At 40.2% G+C, this 24,688-nt stretch overlaps 1 protein-coding gene across 1 annotated transcript; it reads left to right on the forward strand.

The window, feature by feature from the left end:
- The first annotated feature begins 6,428 nt into the window (after positions 1-6,428).
- On the forward strand, positions 6,429-23,677 carry atp1b3a (ATPase Na+/K+ transporting subunit beta 3a). The gene is made up of 7 exons (XM_077224708.1): positions 6,429-6,722; positions 12,364-12,492; positions 13,157-13,255; positions 13,367-13,554; positions 19,644-19,694; positions 21,878-21,964; positions 22,922-23,677. The coding sequence occupies exons 1-7, from the start codon at positions 6,608-6,610 to the stop codon at positions 23,087-23,089; spliced, it is 837 nt and encodes a 278-aa protein (XP_077080823.1). The 5' UTR covers positions 6,429-6,607; the 3' UTR covers positions 23,090-23,677.
- Positions 23,678-24,688: the final 1,011 nt, after the last annotated feature.

Genomic DNA, 24,688 nt, shown 5'->3' on the forward strand with positions numbered 1-24,688 from the left:
AGAAGTATTAGAAGAAGCATAGATATCATATAGAGACTAGATGCCCTATTGGCCGCTGTGGCGCAAGAAATGCGGCCGCCATATTAAGCAGGTCATACTCCTATTTGCGTTGCATAGCAGCAGTAGATGCCAGAGCACTGTGCAGCATATTCCTGCCCAAATCGGCGGACCATCACTCGGGGATTACTTTACACAAGTAAGATTTAACATTTAACATTACCGTACTATTAGTTGTATTTTGTGAACAAAATATTCAATGTGTCCTGTATCGTAGCTACGTGTATGACCTTTGCAGCAAAAAAACCCGCGTGAAAATCCGTTCGGTTTTCAGTGAGATATGATTAATTAAATGCGCTGGCAGCGCATTGCACCTGCCAAACAGATTACACTGAGCGGAGCGGGTGACCGGTTTAAGATGGCGGCCCAACGGCTCGTCCGCGACAATAGGCAGTAGCGGTCGATACTATGGCAGGGCGTCTATCTATGTGATGTCTATGAGAAGAAGAACGTCCTCTTCTCAGTTCTCGCGCATGCGTCGTGGAAATCTCTTGAACTCTCGTCTCAGGCCCACAAGGAAGAAAAGGAATAGTCGAATAAAGTCGTTATTTATGTTTTGTTTTTTTTTCGGAAAAAAAGTAGTCTCCTCGCTTGATAAACTTATAGTTGAGCCACTGTAGGCACATGGAATATTTAAACATGTTCTTTAATGACTTTCTGGGCCGTCAAGTTTCATTCCCTTAGGCAGCCTATGTAGCAGTGATCCACCTCTCAGATTTAACCAAAAATATCTTCATTTGTGTTCCGAAGATGAACGAAGGTCTTACGGGGTTGGTACAGCATGGGGGTGAGTAATTAATAACTTTAATTAATGACTTAATTTTCATTTTTGGGTGAACTAACCCTTTAAGACAGTGTGGTGGCCCTGAGCACTATACCTCAATAGCCCCTTCTATTATAAACTAGATTAGTGGGTAACTCAGCAGTAAAATTTAGAAAAATCACAAGTGCACAATAATTGTATAAAATCTGAACATTTAGTGAAAAAAAAACATTATTTAGTGGGGAACAAATAAGAGACAATAAGTGTAGCACTAAATCTGGTAAAACGTTTTCATGTATGAAGCAGAACTGCTTCTTCCTTGATTTTCCGCAAGCAAAATGTGTCAACTACATCCCCAAAGTCTTTGTTACCGTCTCCACAGTTAGCTCCGGGCTCGTCAGACTCAGCGCTGCTTGTGATCGCAATTCCCGTGATGTTCTCACAAAAAAACTATTGATGTTCTCACAAAAAAACTTTCGATCCCTGGAACATTTTGAATTGTAGCTAAACGTCTAGCGTCCTTGTCTTTCTTTAACTTTCTTTTTGCAAAACCACTCAATTGACGTCTGTGGTCTGTCCCTTTTGGATTTAGATTCATTTTCTGTAGCCGTTAAAAAAATGACACATTTGCGCGTACTTGTGGACCAACTCAACTCTGACAGATTGGGGAGGGGGAAATGATAGTGGTCATCTTTATTTATTTATAATTTTGTATTATTATTATTGTTAAATTAGTGTTCTTAAACGAGTTATGTATGGTCTTTCAAAAATTTCAAGTTAATAATATAACAATTTACGAAAAATATTTTTAAAGCTTGTGTCATGTGGTGCCCCCCTAGTGGTTGTGAATGGTTGGTGCCCCTGGGCACTGGCCCAAGTGTCCTTATGGATAATCCGGCTCTGGGTTTGTGAATATCCGCTTATCAGCAACGTACAAAAGATTAAAGCTTTACATGCATGCACACTGGTTTTTAAAAGGTGTTTAAAACTTTCCCCCTTGTTATAAACCATATTCATAAAGGTTATCTATCTTGCCAGTTGGAGTTGCTGGTTGAATTTCTTCATCAGAATCTCAGAATAAGTGCTGTCCATTCATGAGTCCTATAAACATTTATTTGGTGCCAATCTTATCTGAAAACTAAAATTAGAAACTAAACACACAGCAATGGCAATTTAAATGAGAAAAAATCCCAACACCTACATTTCTAATTATTATTATTACGGGCGTTCTTAATAGGCTAATACTGTATTTATATATTTTTGAACATGCACCATGGTAACACCAAGAGTAGGCTTGTGTAGGCTAGCCTAGGCTACTTATAGCATGTAAACGCATGGGATATGAAAATAGTAATTCAGTACCATGATACGACCTTCTCATATCATAATACAATAAAGCCGATGATCATCAAGATTCTCTGGTATAAAATTGACAAATGAATTTGTCATTCCAGGGTTGCACTGTGTACGCATGCGCGAAACAGCTGCCCCCTCTGGCCCGACAGTGGAAACGCAGTGTGCTGTGCTTTGGGCTCGGTGCTACAGGCCCGGTCCGTTTAAAGCCCTGTCTCGCACCAGCCCGACAGTGGAAACTCGGCTATTCACTATTGGGAATTAAAAAAAAAAAAAAAAAAGCTCTTTATGTTATGACACGTGGGAGATTAACCCAAATAAAATGTTGTAAAAATCTTCTACAGGAGTTATTTTAGTAATTGGCAGTTATTTTTAGTTATTTTCTTGCCAAATAGGAGCCACGAGAATATACCAGTAAAGCACTTAAGACATTAAAAAGTAATATAGCCTATACTGAAAAACAGCAATACAAAATAAGACAATACAGTAGCATTCATGTTGCCCACATCATTTTTTGAACTATTGACCAGTAAGAGGCAGTATTTGATAAGGCAAGATGAGCTCTGAGAATTTGAGAATTTTTTGGGGGGGCATTTAAAAAAAAAACTTAAACACTAACAAACATTTCAATGAAGAAAAAAGGGTATTTGGCAGGTATTTGAAAGAAAAACTAATGTAAAAGCAATATTTGTACAAATGAATGATCTGAAATGGCTGATTTTATTCCTCAAATAACAAATGTAGAGCATTACACTTTTTTGCTTTTAATTCATAATTCATCCCATTGAACAAATTAATTTTGTTTGTGTGTGTGTGTGTGTGTGTGTGTGTGTGTGTGTGTGTTACATAAGCCATCTGTGTTTACTGAGGTCATCACTAATTAACAGCCTCAGCTCAGCTGTGCTCAGAAAGCAGAGGAAAATAGTGATGGGAATTGCATTCATTTAGCAGTTATTCATTTTGTTTCTTCCATTCTCGTTAGAGGTTTACCTCAGTCTATTACCTGTGTGTTTAAGGGTTTTTAACTATCAAGTTCTGGTCGATGTAGTAGGGTACACTGTGTACAGTTGAGACACCTTAAATAACTTGCGTGTGCTGCAAGCACAACTTGTGATTTTTGCTGTGCACATGCATATTAGTGTCCTCTTTGACCGTGGGAAATTTGAACAATGGACGCATCTCCGATCCGAATATATCGGCAAAAGTTTTTTTTCTAAGATAAGACTTTCACTTCACACTCCACAATGAATAGCTTATGATCCTTATGTGACTGTTAAACGTAACTGGTTTCATCACAAACGTTATTCTGTGTCCTAAAAACTGGCATATTCCATTATATTGTGTCATGCAAGGTCATTGCAAAATCTAGAGAAATGTGCGAGGTGGCCAGCGACACACGTTTATCAACTGTACCCCCGATAGATTTCTATTAGGAAACACACTGTTTAGTTGCTCAGTGTTATGATAACAGGTTAAACGTCATAATTAGCCAGCATATGGACGCAAACGAAAATAAAATTTGATATTTGTGATATTTAAACTGTGTATTATTAATATATTGTTCCTGTTTTATAAATTTTAACCAGTGCTAATTTAAATAAAATTAATGAATTTAAATGGATGAGTAAATAAACATGTTGCCCAATTGTTATTTTCTTTAGTTGTCTTTATTTATTATATTTGTAATTAACGTTTAGTTACCTTTACAACATTAAAAATGGGTGTCTCAACTGTACCTGTCACAGTTCTGTCACCCTAAACATCCTTATTTCCGCACTTGTATCCTCGCTTCACTTTTGACCGTACCATGGTACTGTCTCAACTGTACCACATATGGGTACAGTTGAGACGAAAAGCACCTTTTATGCGCTAATTGTGTAAAATATAAACTACTTGTGGGTATTATTGATTGATAATATCTTAGTCTACAAGCTAATGAAATGTCATGTGGAAATTCACTTCTTTTCAGTATCTATTTTTGTGTGAAAAATCAAAATGCAAAAAGTGTCTCAACTGTCCCTTACGAAAAATAAGTTTATTCAAGTGTTCTATTAGTATACTTCTTTTCAACTAAAAATAAGAAAGCATACTTTCAGTCTACATTTTATATACTTCACAGAAATATACTTTATGTACTTCTCAGAAATATACTTAAAATTACACTTCAGAATACTTGACTTATACTCAGAGAAAAGTCCAAGTATATTTGTGCCAATACTTGTACTCAATCTTTGGATCGAGATATACTTAAAAGTATATTTAAGTATTCAAAGTACACTTAGCTTGTAACTCTTTTTATCGAGTAGCCTATTAAATATACTTTTTTACATAGTTTTTCATATGCAGTCTTATGAAACTTGCATTGTTTGAAAATATTGATATAAACAGATATGTTTCTAATTCTACGAATCTGAATTTTAGTTCTACTTTACTCACTGAATTTTCCAGCTATCCATGTTTTCACTGTTATACGGTAGGGGGCGCTATGAAACATCTTCTAGTACAGAATCTCCGGATCAAAACAGAAGAAGAAGAAGAAGCTGAAACAAGTGATAGCAGATTGCTCACTCAAATGTAAAATAACATGATCATCAAACATTAAACAGCCTGTCAATCAAAACTGCTTAATGTTTCCAAATGAAATTAAGCGTTACACATGAAGAGAAAACGACTGTGAAGCTTTGGGGGTGTTCGACTCGATCTACTCCATCTGTGTTTTGATCATCGTTTTGAATCCGATCAAGGCGTAGTCTTTGACAAAAATTAGATTTTTAAACTGTTTTGTTTAAAATGTTGCCTTTCTTTATGAAACTTACCAATATTCAAGTGTTAATAAAAAAAAGGATGCATGAAGCTAATAAAATGTTTTTAAAATTAAAGTACAGTTAAAGGTATTTTTCAAATATAAAAATTAAATTTGAACATAGTAGTATAGGCCTACTGCAAGTGCAAAAATAATATATAAATAGTAAACTATGAGTATAATGTTAAGTTCACTTATAGAAAACTTGTAGTATAAAACTAAACTAGTAGTTTACTGAGAGTACACTAAAATAAACCGTGCAAGTATACTTGCAGTATAAAACTACTAAACTAGTAGTTTACTGAGAGTACACTAAAATAAACCGTGCAAGTATACTTGCAGTATAAAACTACTAAACTAGTAGTTTAATGATAGTACACTAAAAGAATATATAATTAGTAAATTACAAGTATGATGTTAAGTTCACTTAAAGAAAACTTGTAGTATAAAACTACTAAACTAGTAGTTTACTGAGAGTATACTTCAAAGTGTACTTTCATAAACTAAAAATTTGCTACAAGTATTAAAATAGTAAACTACTAGTATACCCATAAGTTCACTTGCAGTACAAATGAGAAACGTAATTATGAACTAGTTGTGCACTTAAAGTTTACTAATGTCACACGTATAGTACACTTAAACATATACTTTTATATACTAAAAGTGGGCCCATTTAGTCTCAAGCGGTATTAAAATAGTATACTTATACTACTAGTACATATTGACATTAGTATACTTACTGCATAATTATACTTAAAAATATACTTGAACATTACTTAAGTATACCTCATAAAATGAACTTGAAGTATACTTCTTTTTCGTAAGGGTGTACTCAGTCTACATGTTGTGAATATCCGCTTATCAGCAACGTACAAAAGACTAAAGCTTTACATGCATGCACACTGGTTTTTAAAAGGTGTTTAAAACTTTCCCCCTTGTTATAAACCATATTCATAAAGGTTATCTATCTTGCAAGTTGGAGTTACTGGTTGAATTTCTTCATCTCAGAAGTGCGGGCCATTCATGAGTCCCATGAGTAAACATTTATTTGGTGCCAATCTTATCTGAAAACTAAAATTAGAAACTAAACACACAGCAATGGCAATTTAAAATGAAAAACATCCCAACACCTACATTTATAATTATTATTATTATGGGTGTTCTTAATAGGCTAATACTGTATTTATATATATATTTTTGAACATGCACCATGGTAACATCAAGAGTAGGCTTGTGTAGGCTAGCCTAATTATATGTAGCCTAAACGCAGGGGATATGAATATGGTAACCTAATAATTCAGTACCATGATACGACCTTCTCATATCATAATACAATAAAGCCGATGATCATCAAGATTCTCCGGTATAAAATTGACAATCAATTAATCAATTCCAGGGTTGCACTGTGTACGCATGCGCGAAACAGCTGCCCCTTCGTTCCCTCCCCCACAACATAACGTGCTGCTGTCGGTCCAGGTCTGTTGGTCCAGTTTAGAATCAGGAACATTTGGAGACGTCAGAGGCCGGAGGTTCTTCGCTCTTTCACCAGAGCATCAGCCTCACGAAACAGCTTGCATCACACACACACACACACGCAGCGTCTTTTTCATCATTTGCCCTAAATTACAAGCATGTCTAAAAAGAGCGAAAAACCAGCGGAGGGAAAAGAGCCTGAGAGTAACTGGAAAGACGTGATATACAATCCAAGAACTGGAGAATTCTTCGGTCGGACTGGTAGAAATTGGGGTGAGTTGACAAAAACCTTAACGGCGTCATTCATGAAATGTGCAGTTTGCATTATAGGCGGATTTTTATGACAGAAGGAAACTGTAAGGCTTATTAAACATGAAGAACCCTAGGGGTCATGAATGAAGAATAGTGTGCACTGAAAATGACGAAAGCATCGTTATCTTGGGCATTCCGGCATCTTAATGTCATCAACTCGTTCCCTGATGACATCAGTGGCATTTTCTTCTCATCTCTCTGCGTTTCGAATGATCTACAGTGTAAATAATGTTGCTCAATAGGCTACTCAACATCTTCAGGTCGCCCTAGCACGTCTTTTCGGGTAAAACCCTCAATGACCTAACATTTTGGAATCTGAATCAATATTTGTTACAAAATTATGTTACGAATAAATGTTACAAAACTAAGGAGCGGCAGCAGTTCTTATAAATGCCTGGTATTTTTTAAGGTGTTATTTTTTTTAGGTTTAAAAATGGAACGAAACGATTGTCCGTGTTTCGCATTTAAAATTCACTGTGAAGCGAAAACGGGAGACTGATGCTAATAAACGTCATTATTCACTGGCTCAGTGGCTATAAGCTTTTTATTCCAGACTAGTGTGGGTTTTAACCTACGTATGTTTATTTATCAGAGCGGCAACTAGCTACCGAAAACATTTGTGCGCTGATTAAATAACTTGTCTTAAAAATAGAGCTCGTCAGAAACTCTCAATACTGTGTTCACTGCTTAACGAGAGAAGTGTGATTAACCTTCTCTTGTTTATTGACCTAAGGCCCATTATGCCTAGTCAATTCAGCTGATTATCTTGATTATACCAGTGCACGTCTAAATGATTAAAAGCCTACAGGGATTAGACGCTTTCAGTCATTCAAAATAATGACCCATTCATTCTCGTTCATTTTGAAGATTAGACCTAAATGGCAACGTCAGAGCGCTCGGTAACATCAAAGAGTCGTCGCTGCGCGCCGTGACGTCGCCTTGCCTGTGGGGAATCTTTCCGTTTTTGCGCTCGAATAACACCTTTGATTTTTTACAGGCAAAAAAAAATGATTGGGCGTACGGGACACCCCCGCAGCCCATGCGGGGGCCCCCCATCCTATTATGGGCTATATGTCGCAGATTCATCTAGGCTTATTTACCAGTAGCCTAGCCTTTGCCTTTTTTGCTTTTTTAGATCTAAACTGAATTGACTAAAGATAAAAATAAAATAGCTAAAAAAGACAAACAGAGGATCATAGAAAATAGTGCTAAAATACCAAAAATAACGTCACAGTTGTTTCCATCGCCCATTTGTAAAGTAGTCTATAGGCAGCCCCGCAAGCCTTGACTCGCTGTTACCATTATAGCAGAAGTGTGCCAATGGCTGATTTTAACAAAATAGATCTTTGCTGAGGCAACTTTTATAATTATTTGACTATATTATTTTTATTCTGCAAAAAAAACAAAAAAACATAGTTACCAGATCCGGCCACCAGATCTGTTAATGGTCAGCTCACACACTTTCTGAAGTTCTTTTAATGTAGCGGCACGTTTGCCTGCAAATTCATAAAATGTATTGGTGCTGGGATTTTAGTCTGACTAAAAAGAACTAGGCTATATTTAGGCTTCACAGCCTATATCAAAATCACTACACATAAGCCTACATTATACAGTCTAGGCCTATTTAATGTTATTAACAGTGTTGGGTAAGTTACTCAAAGTAATCCACTACAAATTACGAATTATTACTTTAAAATTTTAATTTGATTACATACTGATTACTGAATGTAAAAAGTAATCAGATTACTAATTACTTTACTTTCAAGTTACTTTGAAAACCTATTAAAACTACAAGAATACACTACAAAGTGAAACTCAGTTCTTTCCGTAATTTAATATTGCAGACATCCCAAGTCTCCCGGAAGTTCTCCCGCATATTGATAGCGGCTCCCTGATGCCCACATATTAGTTAAAATCTCCCGGAATCTAGAGCGAGCGAGCAAGAGCGCGCATGCGAGACAGAAGAGACTGTGCTCCAAACCGTCTAGCGCGCGCACGGCAGAGAGCGAGAGACGTTGCGTGTGTGTGCGTGTGTGCCTCATGAAGCGCGTTCTCCGGTAATTCATCAAAGCGCATGCTCATTAACTGACGCAGCCGGCCAAACGTGATTAGAAATGCATTTTACAAAAAAAAAATTCTTAACAATACACAAGTAACTTTATTTTATTGACATCAGTGACTGTAATCAAATAACATACATTTTAAATGTAATGAGTTAAATTAGCCTACTGCGTTATCACGAAAAGTAATTGGAATACAGTAACACAGTTACTATGTAACGCGTTATTATACCCAACTCTGGTTATTAATCATAACATTGAATGCGTCAAATGCAATGATAATTCACTGCGTGCAAAATCAAATATTTATGCCATTAAATCAATTACTGTATGTAAGTGGGAGAGACAGACATGAGCAGCAGGCACACAACAGATTTTCATACATGCCATCACTGCTGGTGGAAGGGGCCCCATCACGTGCTTTGGGGGGGGGGCTCCCTGGGGGCCGCCATTGTAGCAGACCATCACCTGCTGTTAGCATTCCATTGACTCCCATTCATTTTGGTGTCACTTTGACAGCGAATAACTTTACATCTGAGGCGTCCAAAGACTTAATTTGTCCATTATTTATTTCTAAAGAAACACGGCAATGTATAAAAGGCTCCATTACTTTGTATCTTACATTATGGCCCCGTAGAAGCCGTTTTTGTAAAATAGGCTAATGATTGCGTCATAACCACGCGACTCTCTGTCGCACAGTAGAGAAATTACCGTATAGACAGAAGGAGAAGCTCGCAGGCAATCTTTTACTGTCTATGGGCAATTGGGGGGACATGGAGGCATAGAGTCAAAATGACAAAATAATGAATCAGAATACTTTCCAAAAGTTGCTCCAAGTCACGCTCGCCGTCTCTGCAAGATTAGGTTATTCAGATTTGTCTTGGCACAGCTACTAGAAGATTTACAACTGTCAGAAAGGTTGCTCACGCCATATCTATGTCGTCAAGCTCAGTTTGAGCCTGCGCAGTAAACTCAGCCATCAGGAAGTGAGTGCTTCTAATGGGCTTCACTTTTCTCTGTTGAAATCAAGGGGATGCTGTGTCCATTTCTTTTACTGTCTATGGTCCCAATAAAGTGGTGCAGGGATGACTTCAAAACCCGGAAGTCTAATTCGCCACTGGTTCTTTCAAGATTTTCCTATGGGCTTTTAAAATCATTTAAAATTAAAAAAGTTGAATACAAGTTAAATAAAGCCTGTGGGAAACATAACTTGACGACACTTTGACATTTTGTTCTACAACGTAAACTGCACAGACTCGCATCCCAAATGTTCTTTTCTGATAATCACCCCAAATAGTTACTTAATAGAAACATACATTTTTTAAAATAAACATAACAGCCGTGTACTGTGTACTGATGGACTAACTGGAGTGCTGAATGAGTTGGCAAAAATAGGTATCATAGGAACATACACTCCTGGATATTGGTTCATTTTGAGTCAGAGTGACTGACTGGCATGTCTGAAAATGAGTTTTGATTGAGTAACTTTTAATTGTGTAACCGTTTCAGATGGTTCAGTCCAGTTTAGTGAATTGGTTCAACCAGTTCACTAAAAAGAACCGTCTCAAAAGACTGATTCATTCGCTAACTGAACATCACTAATCCACTCTTTTAAAGGCTGCATCTGAAGGAGCCTTTGAATTGGGACAGCCTTTGTCGTTCTGCTGTGAAACATTTGGCCTTCTAACGCAGCCTCTTGACTTGGGACACAGCTTTTGTTTTTACAGCTGGTGTCTCCCTGGAGGTTTGCTGTTTTGAATGATCCGTGGGAAATTTACGCCACTTACACCATACAAGCACCACAGTAGCCAGAGCTACTTTTCTCTGAGAAGGAAAATGATGTGACACGCACAGGCAACTGACCTATATATGCAATTTCTCACGAAATCCATTCATACACCCTAAAATATAAATGAGTCAAAATCGTCATAGGGGTAATGAAACAACAATTTTAAAAAGGGATTTTTCACTATTATTTACAACAGGATCTGCATTTTTCATGTGTTTAAATTAGTGCTGTCAAATTGATTAATCATGATAATGATTAAAATAAAATAAAAGTTTGTTAAACTATAATACACGTATGTGTGTGTGTGTATATATATATATATATATAATAGTGTCTGTCTGTGTGGGTATATACATATACTATTACACACACACACATATATATAATATATATATACACACACACATATATTATATAAACAAACTTTAATTTTAGAATCGATTAATCGATTTGATAGCACTATTTTAAATAAAAGATTTTTGTTATAAGAGACAATAAAACAACTTTCTGCATCAAAACCACTCCTTTCCTGGTTAAAAAGTTTCAAAAGTCAATAAATTTGCATCAGCTGAATGTAACAATTTTGACAAATCAGACATGTCAGTCTCTGAGTTACATAAATAAACTTAATTCCATAAAAACTATAAAAAACTACGTTAAAAGCATTTTGAACATCTTTAGCGTATTTTATAATTACCCAAAAATCAAACATAGTTCACCCCTTACGCACGTTATGTCATCCGTCAAAAACTTAGGCTCGCTGTCGGTTGGAATATTAGAACTAAAAACATCGGTAATCAGTCACTTCACTGAATACTTGCTGGCTAAGAAATACATAATTATTACCACACAATCTATCTGTTCTCAAATCCACATCATTTGAATATCACAACATCAATGACTGTCAAAAAATAATGTGCACAATATACGTTAGTATTAACAGCGATAGGTCCAGCGAGTACACTTATTTCCAGTAAAACCCACACTACCGGATGTTATTGCTTTCCGAGAAGAGGGAGAAAATGGCAGCATGAGTGGCTTCATGCTGTCTGTCAGAGACGATAACGTGCATAATCCTCATTTATATTTTAGGGTGTATGAATGGATTTCGTGAGTAATTGCAAATATAGGTGTGCGTGTCACATCACTTTCCTACTCAGAGAAAAGTAGCTCTGGCTACTTTGGTGCTTGTATGGTGTAATTGGCGTAAACGTGCACAGAAGAATAAATTTGTACTTCACTCGCTGAAATTGAATCGAAATGATCAGGGAACTGAGTGAAATACTTTGCATGCTAAAGAGGATAAACCCCAATCCAATTAAAAAACTTTACCGGGTTAATGAACATAGTTTAACGTGTTGGTTTTGACGGACATTTTTTATGCACATTCTGATTCTGACATTCATGATTTTATTATTTTCAATAATTTTTGTTTTCTTGACTGATCTCTTTTTCATAATTTTGGAAATAGATGAACTGTTAAATGCGTGATCTTGAGATGAGTCCCTGTAGTCATCCAATTTGACTCTCATATGCTGATTTAATATAAATTGTAAACTTGACAGTTGATTTTTATAAACATGTATAAAATCTAAGTTGTTTAAAAAACTAAGGCAATTAGCAAAGTCTGATAAAATGTTTTTTTTCCAATAAAAGATGTATGAAATATCTATTTTTTAAATCTTTTTAACAGGGGTCTTATCAATTCAGTTCTGCCTAGCAATAAATGATTTTCAAAGGTACTGTCTTTCAGGCATCATCCTCCTCTTTTACTTGGTATTCTATGGCTTCTTGGCTGCCATGTTTGTCTTCACTATGTGGGTGATGCTTCAGATGCTGAATGATGACACGCCAAAGTATCAAGATCGTGTTGCATCCCCAGGTGAGTTTGTCAGTCTGCAGCTCTTATTATCAGGCTGTACTGTGTGGCTACATATTTCAAAGTTATAAATCATTTAAAAGGGACCTACTATGCAAAATTCACTTTTACATGGTGTTTGAACATAAATGTGTGTCAATACTGTGTACACAACCACCCTTTGATAATAAAAATGACTGTTTATGTGAACTTAATATTCACGTGACACGCCGTCTGAAATCCAGCTTTCTGTGTGCGCTCAGAAAACCACATATCTGAAGTTTAGACTGAATTGGCTTTAAAATGCATGCAGATAATAAACTTTCATGATGATAAAGAACTGCAATGTCACGTTAGTGTGAGCATGATAGAAATGATAATCAAAACCAAATAGATGTTTTGTTAGTTAGAGTATCTGTAGCTGTACAGGCTTCGCCCTCTTCTGGAAAACGGGGTGAGGAGCAGCAGCTCATTTGCATTTAAAGAAACATGCACGAGAACAGTATGTTATTCCTTCCACTCAAAAATGGGCATTTACAAAATAATAAATGTAAAATAAATTATCTGTGGGGTACTTTGAGCAGAAAACTTCACATTCTGGGGACACCTGAGACATATAATATCTTAGAAGGCCCTCTTTAAAAAAGTAAATATATTTAATATATAACTAACTTTTTCTTTTTCGCAGGGTTGGTTATCAGGCCAAACTCTTTGAATATAGTTTTTAACAGATCAGAATCTCTTGAATATGGCCAGTACGTTCTACATCTAGAATCGTTTCTGCATCGTAAGTGCTCTACACTTTCCCTAACCCTGCTTTTTTAATAATCATCTGGTTGCGTAGTACTTGGATACTATAGTCTTATTTATTTATAATTTGTCTGTTTTCCGTTTCCAGAGTATAATGACTCAGAGCAAGCCAAAAATGACTTGTGTATGGCGGGTCAGTACTCTGAGCAGGATGAGGAACCTCTGAAGAAGGTGTGCCAGTTTAAGAGGAGTTTACTCCACCATTGCTCAGGGATAGAGGACACCACTTTCGGCTATGCTAAAGGACAGCCGTGTTTTATTGTCAAGATGAATAGGGTGAGTAACCTAATATGCACTACCATTCAAAAGTTTCTGGTCGGTAAAGAAATTAATTATTTTTAATTCAGCAAGGATGCATTCAATTGTTCAAAAGTGACAGTAAAAACAGTTTAAAGACAGTTTAGTCTGTTTCATATGAATGCTGTTCATTTGTACTTTCTATCCATTAAAGAATACTGAAAATAAATGTATCACGGTTTCCACAAAAATATTAAGCAGCACCACTGTTTTAATTATTAATAATTATAATAATAATAATAAGAAAACATTTTTCTTGAGCCAGCATATAAATCAGCATATTACTAGAATGATCATGTGACACTGAAGACTGGAGTAATGCATTTGCTACAGAAACAAGTACATGAATACTAGGGAGTGAAAAATCCAACTGAAGATAAACAAAATACAGTCCTGGGGCCTGTACCATGATGGTAGTTGAACAAACGTCTCGGTTACGTATGTAACCCTCGTTCCCTGAGTAGGGAACGGAGACGTTACGTCGGATGACGACGAATGGGGTTTCGATTAGAACACCTATCGACTTCGAGTATTACAAAACGAGCCAATGGCAAAGAAATGCCATGGGTCTGCGGAATTTGCATGACGTAACTCCGCCCCACCTCGTGGGTATAAAAGGAGGACGCCGGCAACAGGCAGATATGTTTCTTCGCTGAGGAGCCAAGACTGAGCTCAGGCGATCCCCGCGGTACAGCGGAAAGTGGCAGGCAGACGTAACGTCTCCGTTCCCTACTCAGGGAACGAGGGTTACATACGTAACCGAGACGTTCCCTTTCGTTGTCACTCCGAGTTACGTCGGATGACGACGAATGGGGTTACCAGTCTAATCACGCCACCTTCTCAGCTGTCTTCCAGTGCCCTGCGTAAATCTGAGATCCCTGTCGTGAGACTGGCACGGACGAAGGACTCCTATTTAGCACAGGAATACCAAGGTACACTGGGGAGCATATCCCAAATTTAGGGGAAATATGCAATTACTGCCAACCCAGAGGGGGGGGACTTAGAGAATACACATGTGACCCGAAGGAGACATGGAGAACACTGGGGTGTCCAGCCGCAGGTGGAATATTTCAACCCCAGGGGTGGCAAGGTGGCTTGCCAAGGGAAAGACACATGCTCGGGAGGCTTACAGTGGAAATACACATGTGGAGGTCGCTCAGGGGAGGGACCATGCACACGGGAGGCACCTAGCCGACGCACAGGCAATAGACACTGGCGCCAACGTCAGGAGTGCTGGAGGAACTCAGGGCTTTTCTGGGAAGCTCACCTGAGGAGAAAATCGCACGTATCCAGTCCGTGGAGTGGAATGGCGAGCAAGCGAAGACACCTGAGCGGGTCCAGTACTAGCTGGTTGAAGCGAGTACATGAGAGGACACTGGCTCCACTCGGAGATTGTAGAATCTGGCGAATGTGTTAGGTGTCGCCCAGCCTGCAGCTCTGCAGATGTCTGTTAGCGAGGCGCCATGCGCTAGAGCCCAAGAGGATGCCACACTCCGGGTGGAGTGGGCAGTCACACCAAGGGGGCACGGTCGACCTTGCTGCTGGTATGCCAAGGCAATGGCGTCCACTATCCAGTGAGACAACCTTTGCTTGGAGAGAGCCTTTCCCTTCAGCTTCCCACCATAACAGACAAAGAGCTGGTCTGAGGTCCTGAAACACTGCGTCCTGTCTACGTAGGCGCGGAGGGCGCGTACTGGACAGAGCAGTGCCAAGGCTGGGTCTGCCTCCTCCGGGGGCAGCGCTTGCAGGTTCACCACCTGGTCCCGGAAGGGAGTGGTAGGAACCTCGGGCACATATCCAGGCCGGGGTCTCAGGATCACGTGAGAGTAAGCCGGCCAAAATTCCAGGCACGCTTCGTCAACGGAGAATGCGTGCAGGTCCCCCACCCTCTTAATGGAGACCAATGCAACCAGCAGCGCTGTCTTCGTAGACAGGAACTTAAGCTCCACTGATTGCAACGGCTCAAAGGGAGCACTCCGCAGGGCAGTTAGAACCACTGAGAGGTCCCAAGAGGGAACGAGAGGAGGGCGAGGAGGATTCAGTCTCCTCGCTCCTCTCAGGAACCTGATGATCAGGTCGTGCCTTCCAACAGACTTACCTTCGACCGGGTCATGGTGTGCGGCAATAGCGGCAACATAGACTTTCAGGGTGGAGGGAGACAGCCCTCGCTCCAGCCTATCTTGAAGGAAGGAAAGCACGACACTAATCGAACATCAAAACACTACACTAAACATCGAACACTAATCGAGCCAAAGCTGAAGCGGTCTCATATGAAGCAATCTGAGCGGCGAACCGCGGCTGCAGATGCCATATGCCCCAGGAGCCTCTGAAGAAACTTCAGTGGAACCGCACTCTTGCGCTTGATAGTCTCAGGCAAGTCAGCAATGGCTGAGTGGAGAAGGCGACCAAGTCCATACCGAGAAAAGAGCTCCTCTGCACGGGGCAAAGTCTACTCCTTCCCCGGTTGACCCGAAGGCCCAGACGAGCTAGGTGCCGGAGCACTGGGTCCCTGTATTCGCAAACCTGGTCTCAGGAGTGAGCTTAAGACAGCCAGTCACCGAGATAGTTCAGGATGCGAACCCCGTGTTCCCATGGAGGAACAAAGGCAGCCTCAACAACCTTGTGAAGGCGCGAAGAGACAGGGCTAGCCCGAATGGGAAAACAGCGTACTGATATGCGCGCGCCCTGACAGTAAACCGTAGGTATGTTCTGAAACGAGGGAGAACGGAGACATAAAAGTAGGCGTCCTTCAGGTCGATCGCTGCAAACCAATCCTGTGGCCGCACACATCCAGAAATGCGTTTGGCCAGGAGCATCTTGAACGGCAGCCTGTGAAGGGAGCGGTTCGGACCAGGATTGGCCGTAACCCACCAGACTTCTCCGGGACAATGAGGTAGGGGCTGTAGACCCGGACCTCCTTTCGGCTGGAGGGACAGTCTCAATCGCACCCTTCGCCAGTAGGGTAGCAACCTCCGCTCTCATGATAGGGCATAGCCATCGACCAAAGTGGAGCGGACTCCCCTGAAGTGGGGAGGAGACCGTGCGAACTGAATCGCATAGCCGAGCCGATGGTTCGCGCGACCCAGCGGAACAGATAGGGAAGCTCTAGGCAGGCTCCCAACTGTGCCAGCGGCGTCGAGAACCACAGACGTCCCCCCGGTGGTGCAGCGAAGCGGAATGACCGGCCCAGACGTGGACGGCATAGCGGCCCGGAGTGGGGGCAAGGTTAAAACCGCACCCTGACAGAGGAGGCCAGGGAAGGACCAGCGTTCCACGGGGGCCTGCTCTGTCAAGGGTCTGGCGACAGAGGGGGACAGGGGCGAAGCGGTCGTGGACGGCACGCCGTGTAAACCACCTCCGGGACAGAGGGGGACGAGGAGAGCACGGCATGTGGGCGGCGCTCTGTGACGTCCGAACTCTCTGTGCTCAGAGACGGGAGAGTCAGTTCTTTGGAGAATAAGGATTCTTCCCCGGCCCTCACCCGGGGAAAGGAGTGGTCCTGCTACCAGCTCCTGGAAAGAACTGAGTCCCATCTCTGAGGAGCCCATCCCAAGAGCGCCGCTTAACCCGGCGTGTAGTGGGGGGCGGGGCTGGAGAGGACTGTTTTGGCGTCCGACCGCGGCCTCCAGAGCCGGCCCGGCTGAGCGGGCGGGGTGGGAGCCGCGGGGGGCGCCCACGGCGGTGGGCAGACCGAGGGACCTGAGCGGACGGCGGGGCCGTCGGGACAGAGTCAACCTCAGTCTGCTCCATCCCCGAGGAGCCCGTCTCAGGAGCACCGCTTAACCCGGCGTGTAGTGGGGGGCGGGGCTGGAGAGGGGCTGTGGCGTCCGCCCGCGGCCCCCAGAGCCGGCCCGGGTGAACGGGCGGGGTGGGAGCCGCGGGAGGGCGCCTTCGGCGGTGGGCAGACCGAGGGACCTGGGCGGACGGCGGGGCCGTCGGGACGGAATCAACGCCAGTCTGCTCATGAGCGGCTGAGAGCTGTTGGTCAAGCCCTCAACCGCACCGCCGGAGAGGCCGACCTGGGATATGGGAATGTCGGACAGACGGGTCCGCGCGACATCCAGCACATCAGACAGGTTCAGCCACAGAATGGTGAGCATCACCTGACCCAGGGAGCGTACGGCCACTTTCGTCGCTCGGAGAGCAAGGTCAGTGACGGCGCGCAGCTCAGTGAAGAGCCCTGGGTCAGTCCCGCCCTCGTGCAGGTCCATGAGCATCTGGGTCAGGTGGACCAGCAGAATGAGCATGGCATGCAGAGAGGCGGCTGCCAGTCCCGTGGCACTATAGGATCTCGCCACAAGCGTAGACGAAAAACTACAGGCCACGGGCGGGTGCTTAGGATTGCGCCGAGAAGAAGCACTCTGAGGACACATAGCATCGCAACAGAGCGTTCAGCCGGGGGAACCCCAGTGTACCCAAGGGCAGCGGCCCCATCGAGGGTAGGAAAGGGATTGCAAAAAGCCCAAAATCCATCTGGATTTAGCAAGAAACCAGAAATCAAAAACTCATCCAAATGATTATCACAAGCAATTTCTGGATATAAAAGCAATGTTCCCACAACATATCCCAATATACACAGTTGGATCTAAATTTGGAAATCAAGTGGCAGTAGCTTTTGCAACAAATGATGTTGGAGGGCCAGTGTGATGGAATTGGAGATTGTGGAGTGTCAGAGCCAGGGCGGAGGCGGCAGGGCAGGGCAGGAGGCTAGGGCGGACCAGGCTGAGTTGGTGGAACTGGAACCCACCATGGCAGAGCAGTAACAGTAACTGTAACAGAGAGGTTACGAACGTAGATGTGTGTATGGCCAAACACATAAGATGGCGACTGCCATTACAGGAAACGCAGCCGATGGTGGTAGGACCTCCGGACTCGGGTGCGCTGGGACCACCAGACTCCGGACTATCAGACTTGGAAGCTCTGCACCAACTGGGATACCGGCCACTCGGAACATGAGAAACACTGGGATTTAGTTGTTGTTTACACGACACAGTTTCCAACTAAAAACTTAAAACTTTTTATGCGTTTTGGGTGCCTGAAAACAAAAACTTTTGAAAACGGGTTTCAAAGTGCAGGTTTTTGAAAGACAATGGTGTTGTCTGTAGTACGAGGAAAACTCAAAAGAAAAACTTTTCCTTTTTAAGCATATCGTTGTTTTGTAAATGGACCCTAAAATACACAAGGGGTAATTGGCAAATAAGACACACCTGGGAACAATCAAAGAACTAATCAACAAAAATATAAATACAAAGGACTAAAAAACATGCCGCAGAACAGGAAATAACATAAAGGTCCACACAAGACCTGGGGAACACAAGACGGGAATCATGACACATTGGAATCTATAAAAACCGATCAGCCAACAATTGTGATGATTTTAATCAAATTGTCATCTCTTGAATCAAAGAATTTTTATATTTGATTGAATCTCTGGTAATCTACATAACCAGTAAAATGCTCTATTCACAGACCTGAAAGCAACATTAATTGCATCAGTGCTTAAATAAATATTTACATGAAATAAATCTTGATGTTGGGACAAGACATCTATTTCCCTTATAATAATCACTGGGATCAAGTCATTGACACGGGAAACTCGCAATGTTTACTATCAGGAGAAAATTATTTGTTTGTTCTTTGTTCATCAAGTGTTCATCTTGTCAGAATCCAGTGTCTATTAAACACATTTTACTGGACTGTAATACTTCTACCCATTTGAGGAACTTGTTTTAATCTGTTGATACTTTTAAAAAGGTTTTTATCCAAGTAAATCCAAATTCAGTTATAAGGTTTTTAGAAACAATGAATCTTAAACATCTTAAAGAAAGAAAGAAAGTCTGGAGTAATGGCTGCTGAAAATTCAGCTTTGCCATCACTGCAATACATTACATTTTAAAATGCATTGAAATAGATCTTTCACAAATAATAAACCCCAAAGATTTGAATAGTGGTGAATAGAAAACATTTAATTCCAACTGAATAATGCATTATCAAATTGGCTAGGTATTCATATCTACTTACTGACTGAGGGTGAATCAGGCTGATATTGTATTATTCTTAACCCTCAGGTCATTGGTCTTAAGCCGTCTGGAGATCCGTACATCAACTGCACATCAAAGGTAACAGTTGTAAACCTGTTTAATATGGAAGTAGATTAAAAAATTGAATTTACATTTCTGATATTAAGAAATAGTAGACCATACAAGATCATAAATGTTCAAGTTTGTATCTGTGGTGTTTTTTGTGGATTAAAGCTGCAATTTAAAAGAGAAATTTTGAAAATGGAACTTAAAAAGCACAAATGCTTCAACATAAACCTTGTCCAAAGATATTAAGGTCCCATACTGGCTGTTTCTCAGTGCAATCACAGTTAAAGAACTAAAAGAGGTCCATACTTAACCTGCAAATGACCTCCCTGTTAAGTCTTGGTCACACAATTTCTTTCTCATCACCCCAATCATTTTCCTTAATCTTTAATCATTTTGGTTCAGTCACACCAAGCTATAATGAAGGTAAAAATCACGTGACCAATGATAGCGTATGATGTCAGCAAAGCAGAGGTCTGATTGGTCCCCATACAGCTCTACGACAGGACCTCTTGGGTGTTTGTAATTGTCAGTGTTTTCTGCAGTTTTCTTATGGATTTCAGCTTTAAGGTTTGATTTATATGTTGTTGTGTCTCCTGTTTGAATTTCTTAATTGTTAGTCCATCCTCTCTCAAGTGTGTGTTTCTTTTTCTTTTTTTTCTCATGTCTCAATTGCATGCTGCCAGTTGAACTCCTTTAGTAAAGTGATGGGTAAGATCACTATATATGTATATGTACTGTATATGGTCTCTCTCATTCACCCGGTCGTTTTCTACCGATGTGATTGAGCATGTCTCTTATGTATATGTTGTCATTCCTTACTCCAGAATTTCTGCAAGCTTTAACATAGAAATAACATCTTGTCAGAATTAGGGATGCGCCGATATGTTAAATATTATCTAAAATTAACTGTAAATAAACCAATAAAAACTAAGATCAATCATTTTAAATGTTACAGGTGAATTTAGGGAACTGTTTTATTAGTGATTTAAAGATTAACTTTAGTGTGTGTTAGATGGTGGCAAAGGTAAGCTACATGTTAAAATAGAGAAAATGATGTGCACAATTAAAAATCTGTAATATCGGCTGACATCTCACGCATCCCTAATCAGAATCAATTAATTGACCATTCTCACAGTCGTTATCATTTGAATATTTTCTTAGATGAGTTGCTAATGCTACTTGATCAAGATGGATGCCTAATACTGGGGCAAATTGTAATTTATTTAGCATGGCAACGCAGCAGCATGTCTTTCAGCGCTTATTTTCTCCAAAGCAGGAGTCTGCTTCTTCTGCTGGGATTAATTATGCACTGCATTCAAATGTGTTATTACGCTGCATCTGCTGTATATGTCAAATGGATGATTTATATTACTGATGCAAAGCTAAAAATGGCAAACTATTTAGTGGCCTTTTAATGGTCTTAACCATTTTAATCACAAATCACTGGTCAGGAAATCAACAAGTATTGCACAAATACTGTAGATAAAGTAACTCAGCATGGAATAGCCTTCCCCTTTGTTTTCTTTAAATGTTTAAGCCGTGTGGGTAAACTTGCAGACAGCTTTTACAGGAAGAAGAGTCCGTGTTGTTCAAACAGCTCATGAGTAGTTGAAAAATGTCTCCCAGTTCTACTGAGTTTAATGTGAGACCAAATCACATTCACTACGGTTCATATCTGGACTCTGACCAGGCCAAAACATGAGCTTGTTCAAAATAAAATCTGATCATTCCTCTTTAGATAGCAACTTTTCATTTGTGGGAAGCAAGCCATTCTGCAATATTCTCCTGTATTCCAAAGCATTAAATAAATTTTCACATTGAAGTAGCTCACCAATACCTGCCGCTAAAAAGGCTTCCTCCATTCTTCACTGGGGTAGAGATGCATTTATTATTATAATTCTTAGCAGATTTTCGAAGACACCGCTCTGGAGCAACTCGTGTGTCATAGTAATTCGTGTGTCATTCGACACACACAACTTCCCATATTCTGCCAAAAACGTAATTGTCTTTGTTTTTCTGAGACAGCAATGTTTTTTTAAGTAGTGCATTTACTTATTTTTTTTCTAATTTCTTGACTAATAATTTGTGGTTAAGACAATTTAAAAGCTTAATGTTTAGCCATTTTTGTGTACATTGAATGGCATCATCCACTCTCACCCAGTGACAGTCTCTTGTCTTCTGTTGTCTGACGGTATTTTCTTGCTTCTCTTCAGAGTGAGAAACCTCTTCAGATGCAGTATTTCCCCCATGAGGGGACTATTGATAGGATGTACTTCCCTTACTATGGGAAAAAGACACATGTAAGTATGGCGCTCAGCACATGCTTAAAGGAATATTCCAGGTTCAATACAAGCTAAGCTCAATCAACAGTATTTGTAGCATAATGTTGAATACCACTAAAACAAATCCACTTGTCTGTCCTTTTCTAAAAAAAAATTTAAAAAGAAGGTTAAAGTATGGATTACAGTGAGACATACAGTGGAAGTGAATGGGGTCAATTCATAAATGTTAAAATATTTAATTTGTATAGTTATAACATAACAAAACAATGTGTTAACATGATTTTTGTGTGAAAAGAAAACGCGTTTTCTGTGTATCCAATTTTACAACTTTATTGCTACAATGAAATGCCATAAACCCTGAAGTAATCAAATATAGAAGTTGTAATAGAAGATTTAATATGCCTTTTAAAATTCCTTTTATAAAGTACCCTTCACATTTCTGCTTTTAAATCCTCAAAAAATTGGCCCTATCATGTTGTCCTAAACCTGGTTTCTGAACCACCAACTGTCAAGGCCCAGAAAGGTAGTAAAGACATCGTTAAAATAGTATTCTCATCACTTCATAAAATTAAGGTTGAACCACTGTAGTCACATGGACTATTTTAACAATGTCTTTACTACTTTCCTGGGCCTTGAAAGTGGTAATAACGTTGGAGTCTATAGGGAGTTCAGAACGCTTTTCATCAAAAAGATTTGTGTTCCGAAGATGAACAAAGGTCTTATGGGTTTGGGACGACATGAGGGTAAGTAATAAATGACAGAAATTTCCTTTTTGGGTGAACTAACCCTTTAACGTCTTACCCTAACCTCGTCTTTTTTTAAAGAAAAAATGATGGACAAGTACGATGGTACTCTAAATTATGTTATAATGACATTTCTTTCAGAAAATATTGTATTAGATCTTAATTTGATTGTGTGTGTGTAGTGAAGTGCACATTATTTCACCTCTGTTTTTCTGTCTCTGATCCTCAATAGAAGGGTTACGTTCAGCCTCTGGTTGCTGTAAAGCTGTTGCTTAAGAAGGAAGACTATAACTCTGAGCTGATTGTAGAGTGCAAGGTAGAGGGCTCCAACCTCAAGAACAACGACGAGCGTGACAAGTTTCTTGGCCGCGTCACCTTTCGGGTCCTGGTGACTGAATAAAGCAATAAAGGGGTACTTGCACTACTTTACCCCCTGCTGTCTCTCCCATTTACGTCCTGCTGGTCCTCAGCAGGTCGAAAGGACCTATTTTAACACTCCACAGACTGGCATGACTGATTGATTTTTGTTAATGAATCCCCATGTTTAGTCTCCTGCCAAGCACCTCCTCCTGCTGAAGACGTGAGCGTCTCTGAACGTTTAATTGTATTTTAACCCTGGGCCTTGCATTCCCTAGATGTTTTGAATTCTTTAACATCATTACGTTGTACCCTTAAAGGGATTTTGTTTACATTGTACTTGATGAGACGGGTTAGTCTTAATCCTTGGTTGGTGTTTTTTTGTGTTTGTGTTGCTCTGTATGAATATATTTAATGATCGTATTGTCATATTGCTGTAAGAATTGTTGAAAAAGTGGTATTATTTGACACATTTTTGAAATATGAAATACGGAAGGAGCCAAATTTTTAACCTAAATGATATTCGTAACCTCTGCATGGATCCTCATTCATGCAGATGCCTTAAGAGCCATTTAACACCTTGGTAAAAAAAATGCTATTTTGACAAATAAAAAGAAAACACATGAAAGTAGTGGTTGTAGATGGTCTGTTATATCCTGAATGTACCACATGATGGCGTTAAGACAGTGTTGTCTAACAGAGGTCTTTAACAAAAAAATAGTTACATAAACCTGTCTTTTTCTTTCTTCAAAATGACAACAATTGTGCTAAACAGCAATTTGTTTGAAATATACAAGCATGATTGTATTTACATTGAACTCGTTATCTTACTGCACTGAAACATGCATACGGTGCCAGATGTCGTATTTGTTTAACTTAACCATGTCACAGTGCTCAACAAAACATAGCACTGTCTATTCCTGCCAGCACCTATCAATAAATCAGCGGTCTGCGTCAACTGATTAGTTGACCACATTTAGTCACAGCAACGAGAATCTGCTTCAGTCTGTACATGTACATAGTTGGTCTTTTAAGCTAGCCAATGTAGCAAAGTCACTTGTGAAAGTATAAGATACACTTTTGAATGTCCAGCTTTTGCATTTATAGTATTTGTGGGAAACTTATAGTCAAGTCATTTGTTAGGCCAGGATACTTTAAACTGGGGCCACAAGGGGGTCCATGGAAGAAGAAGAAAAACTAGTCACCATGTTAATTTAAGACAAATATAACATTTATTGTTATTATTATTATTACTGCTTAATTTTGCGTTTTAATAGCTGGTCAGAAAAAAATGAGATCACTTTTGCCTGACACTCTCACTAACTCTTATTTCACACATAAGCTCATTTTCAGCATTAGTGGATAAGGAGGAGGGGGGTCTGTTTGGCTTAACAGGGTCTTTAGCTTTGCCACCAGGCGAATTCCACCTTCTAACTTACTTGTGTATTCTCAGTCATAAACAGAGCACATCTTACCTGTATTATGCACACCATCTCTACTTGTACATTGCCTAATAAAGCTCAGGAGTGATGTAATAGTCTTTGAATGCAGGAAGACCCCTTCATGTGTTCTGAACCAGACTGCAATTGATCTCAACGGAGATCATAAATTGGTGAGAGTCTGGTGAGTGCGAGTCATCTTG

The sequence above is a fragment of the Siphateles boraxobius genome, unplaced genomic scaffold (genome assembly GCF_051911475.1).
Source record: "Siphateles boraxobius isolate OS27281-9 unplaced genomic scaffold, OSU_SipBor_1 1, whole genome shotgun sequence".
NCBI lineage: Eukaryota > Metazoa > Chordata > Actinopteri > Cypriniformes > Leuciscidae > Siphateles > Siphateles boraxobius.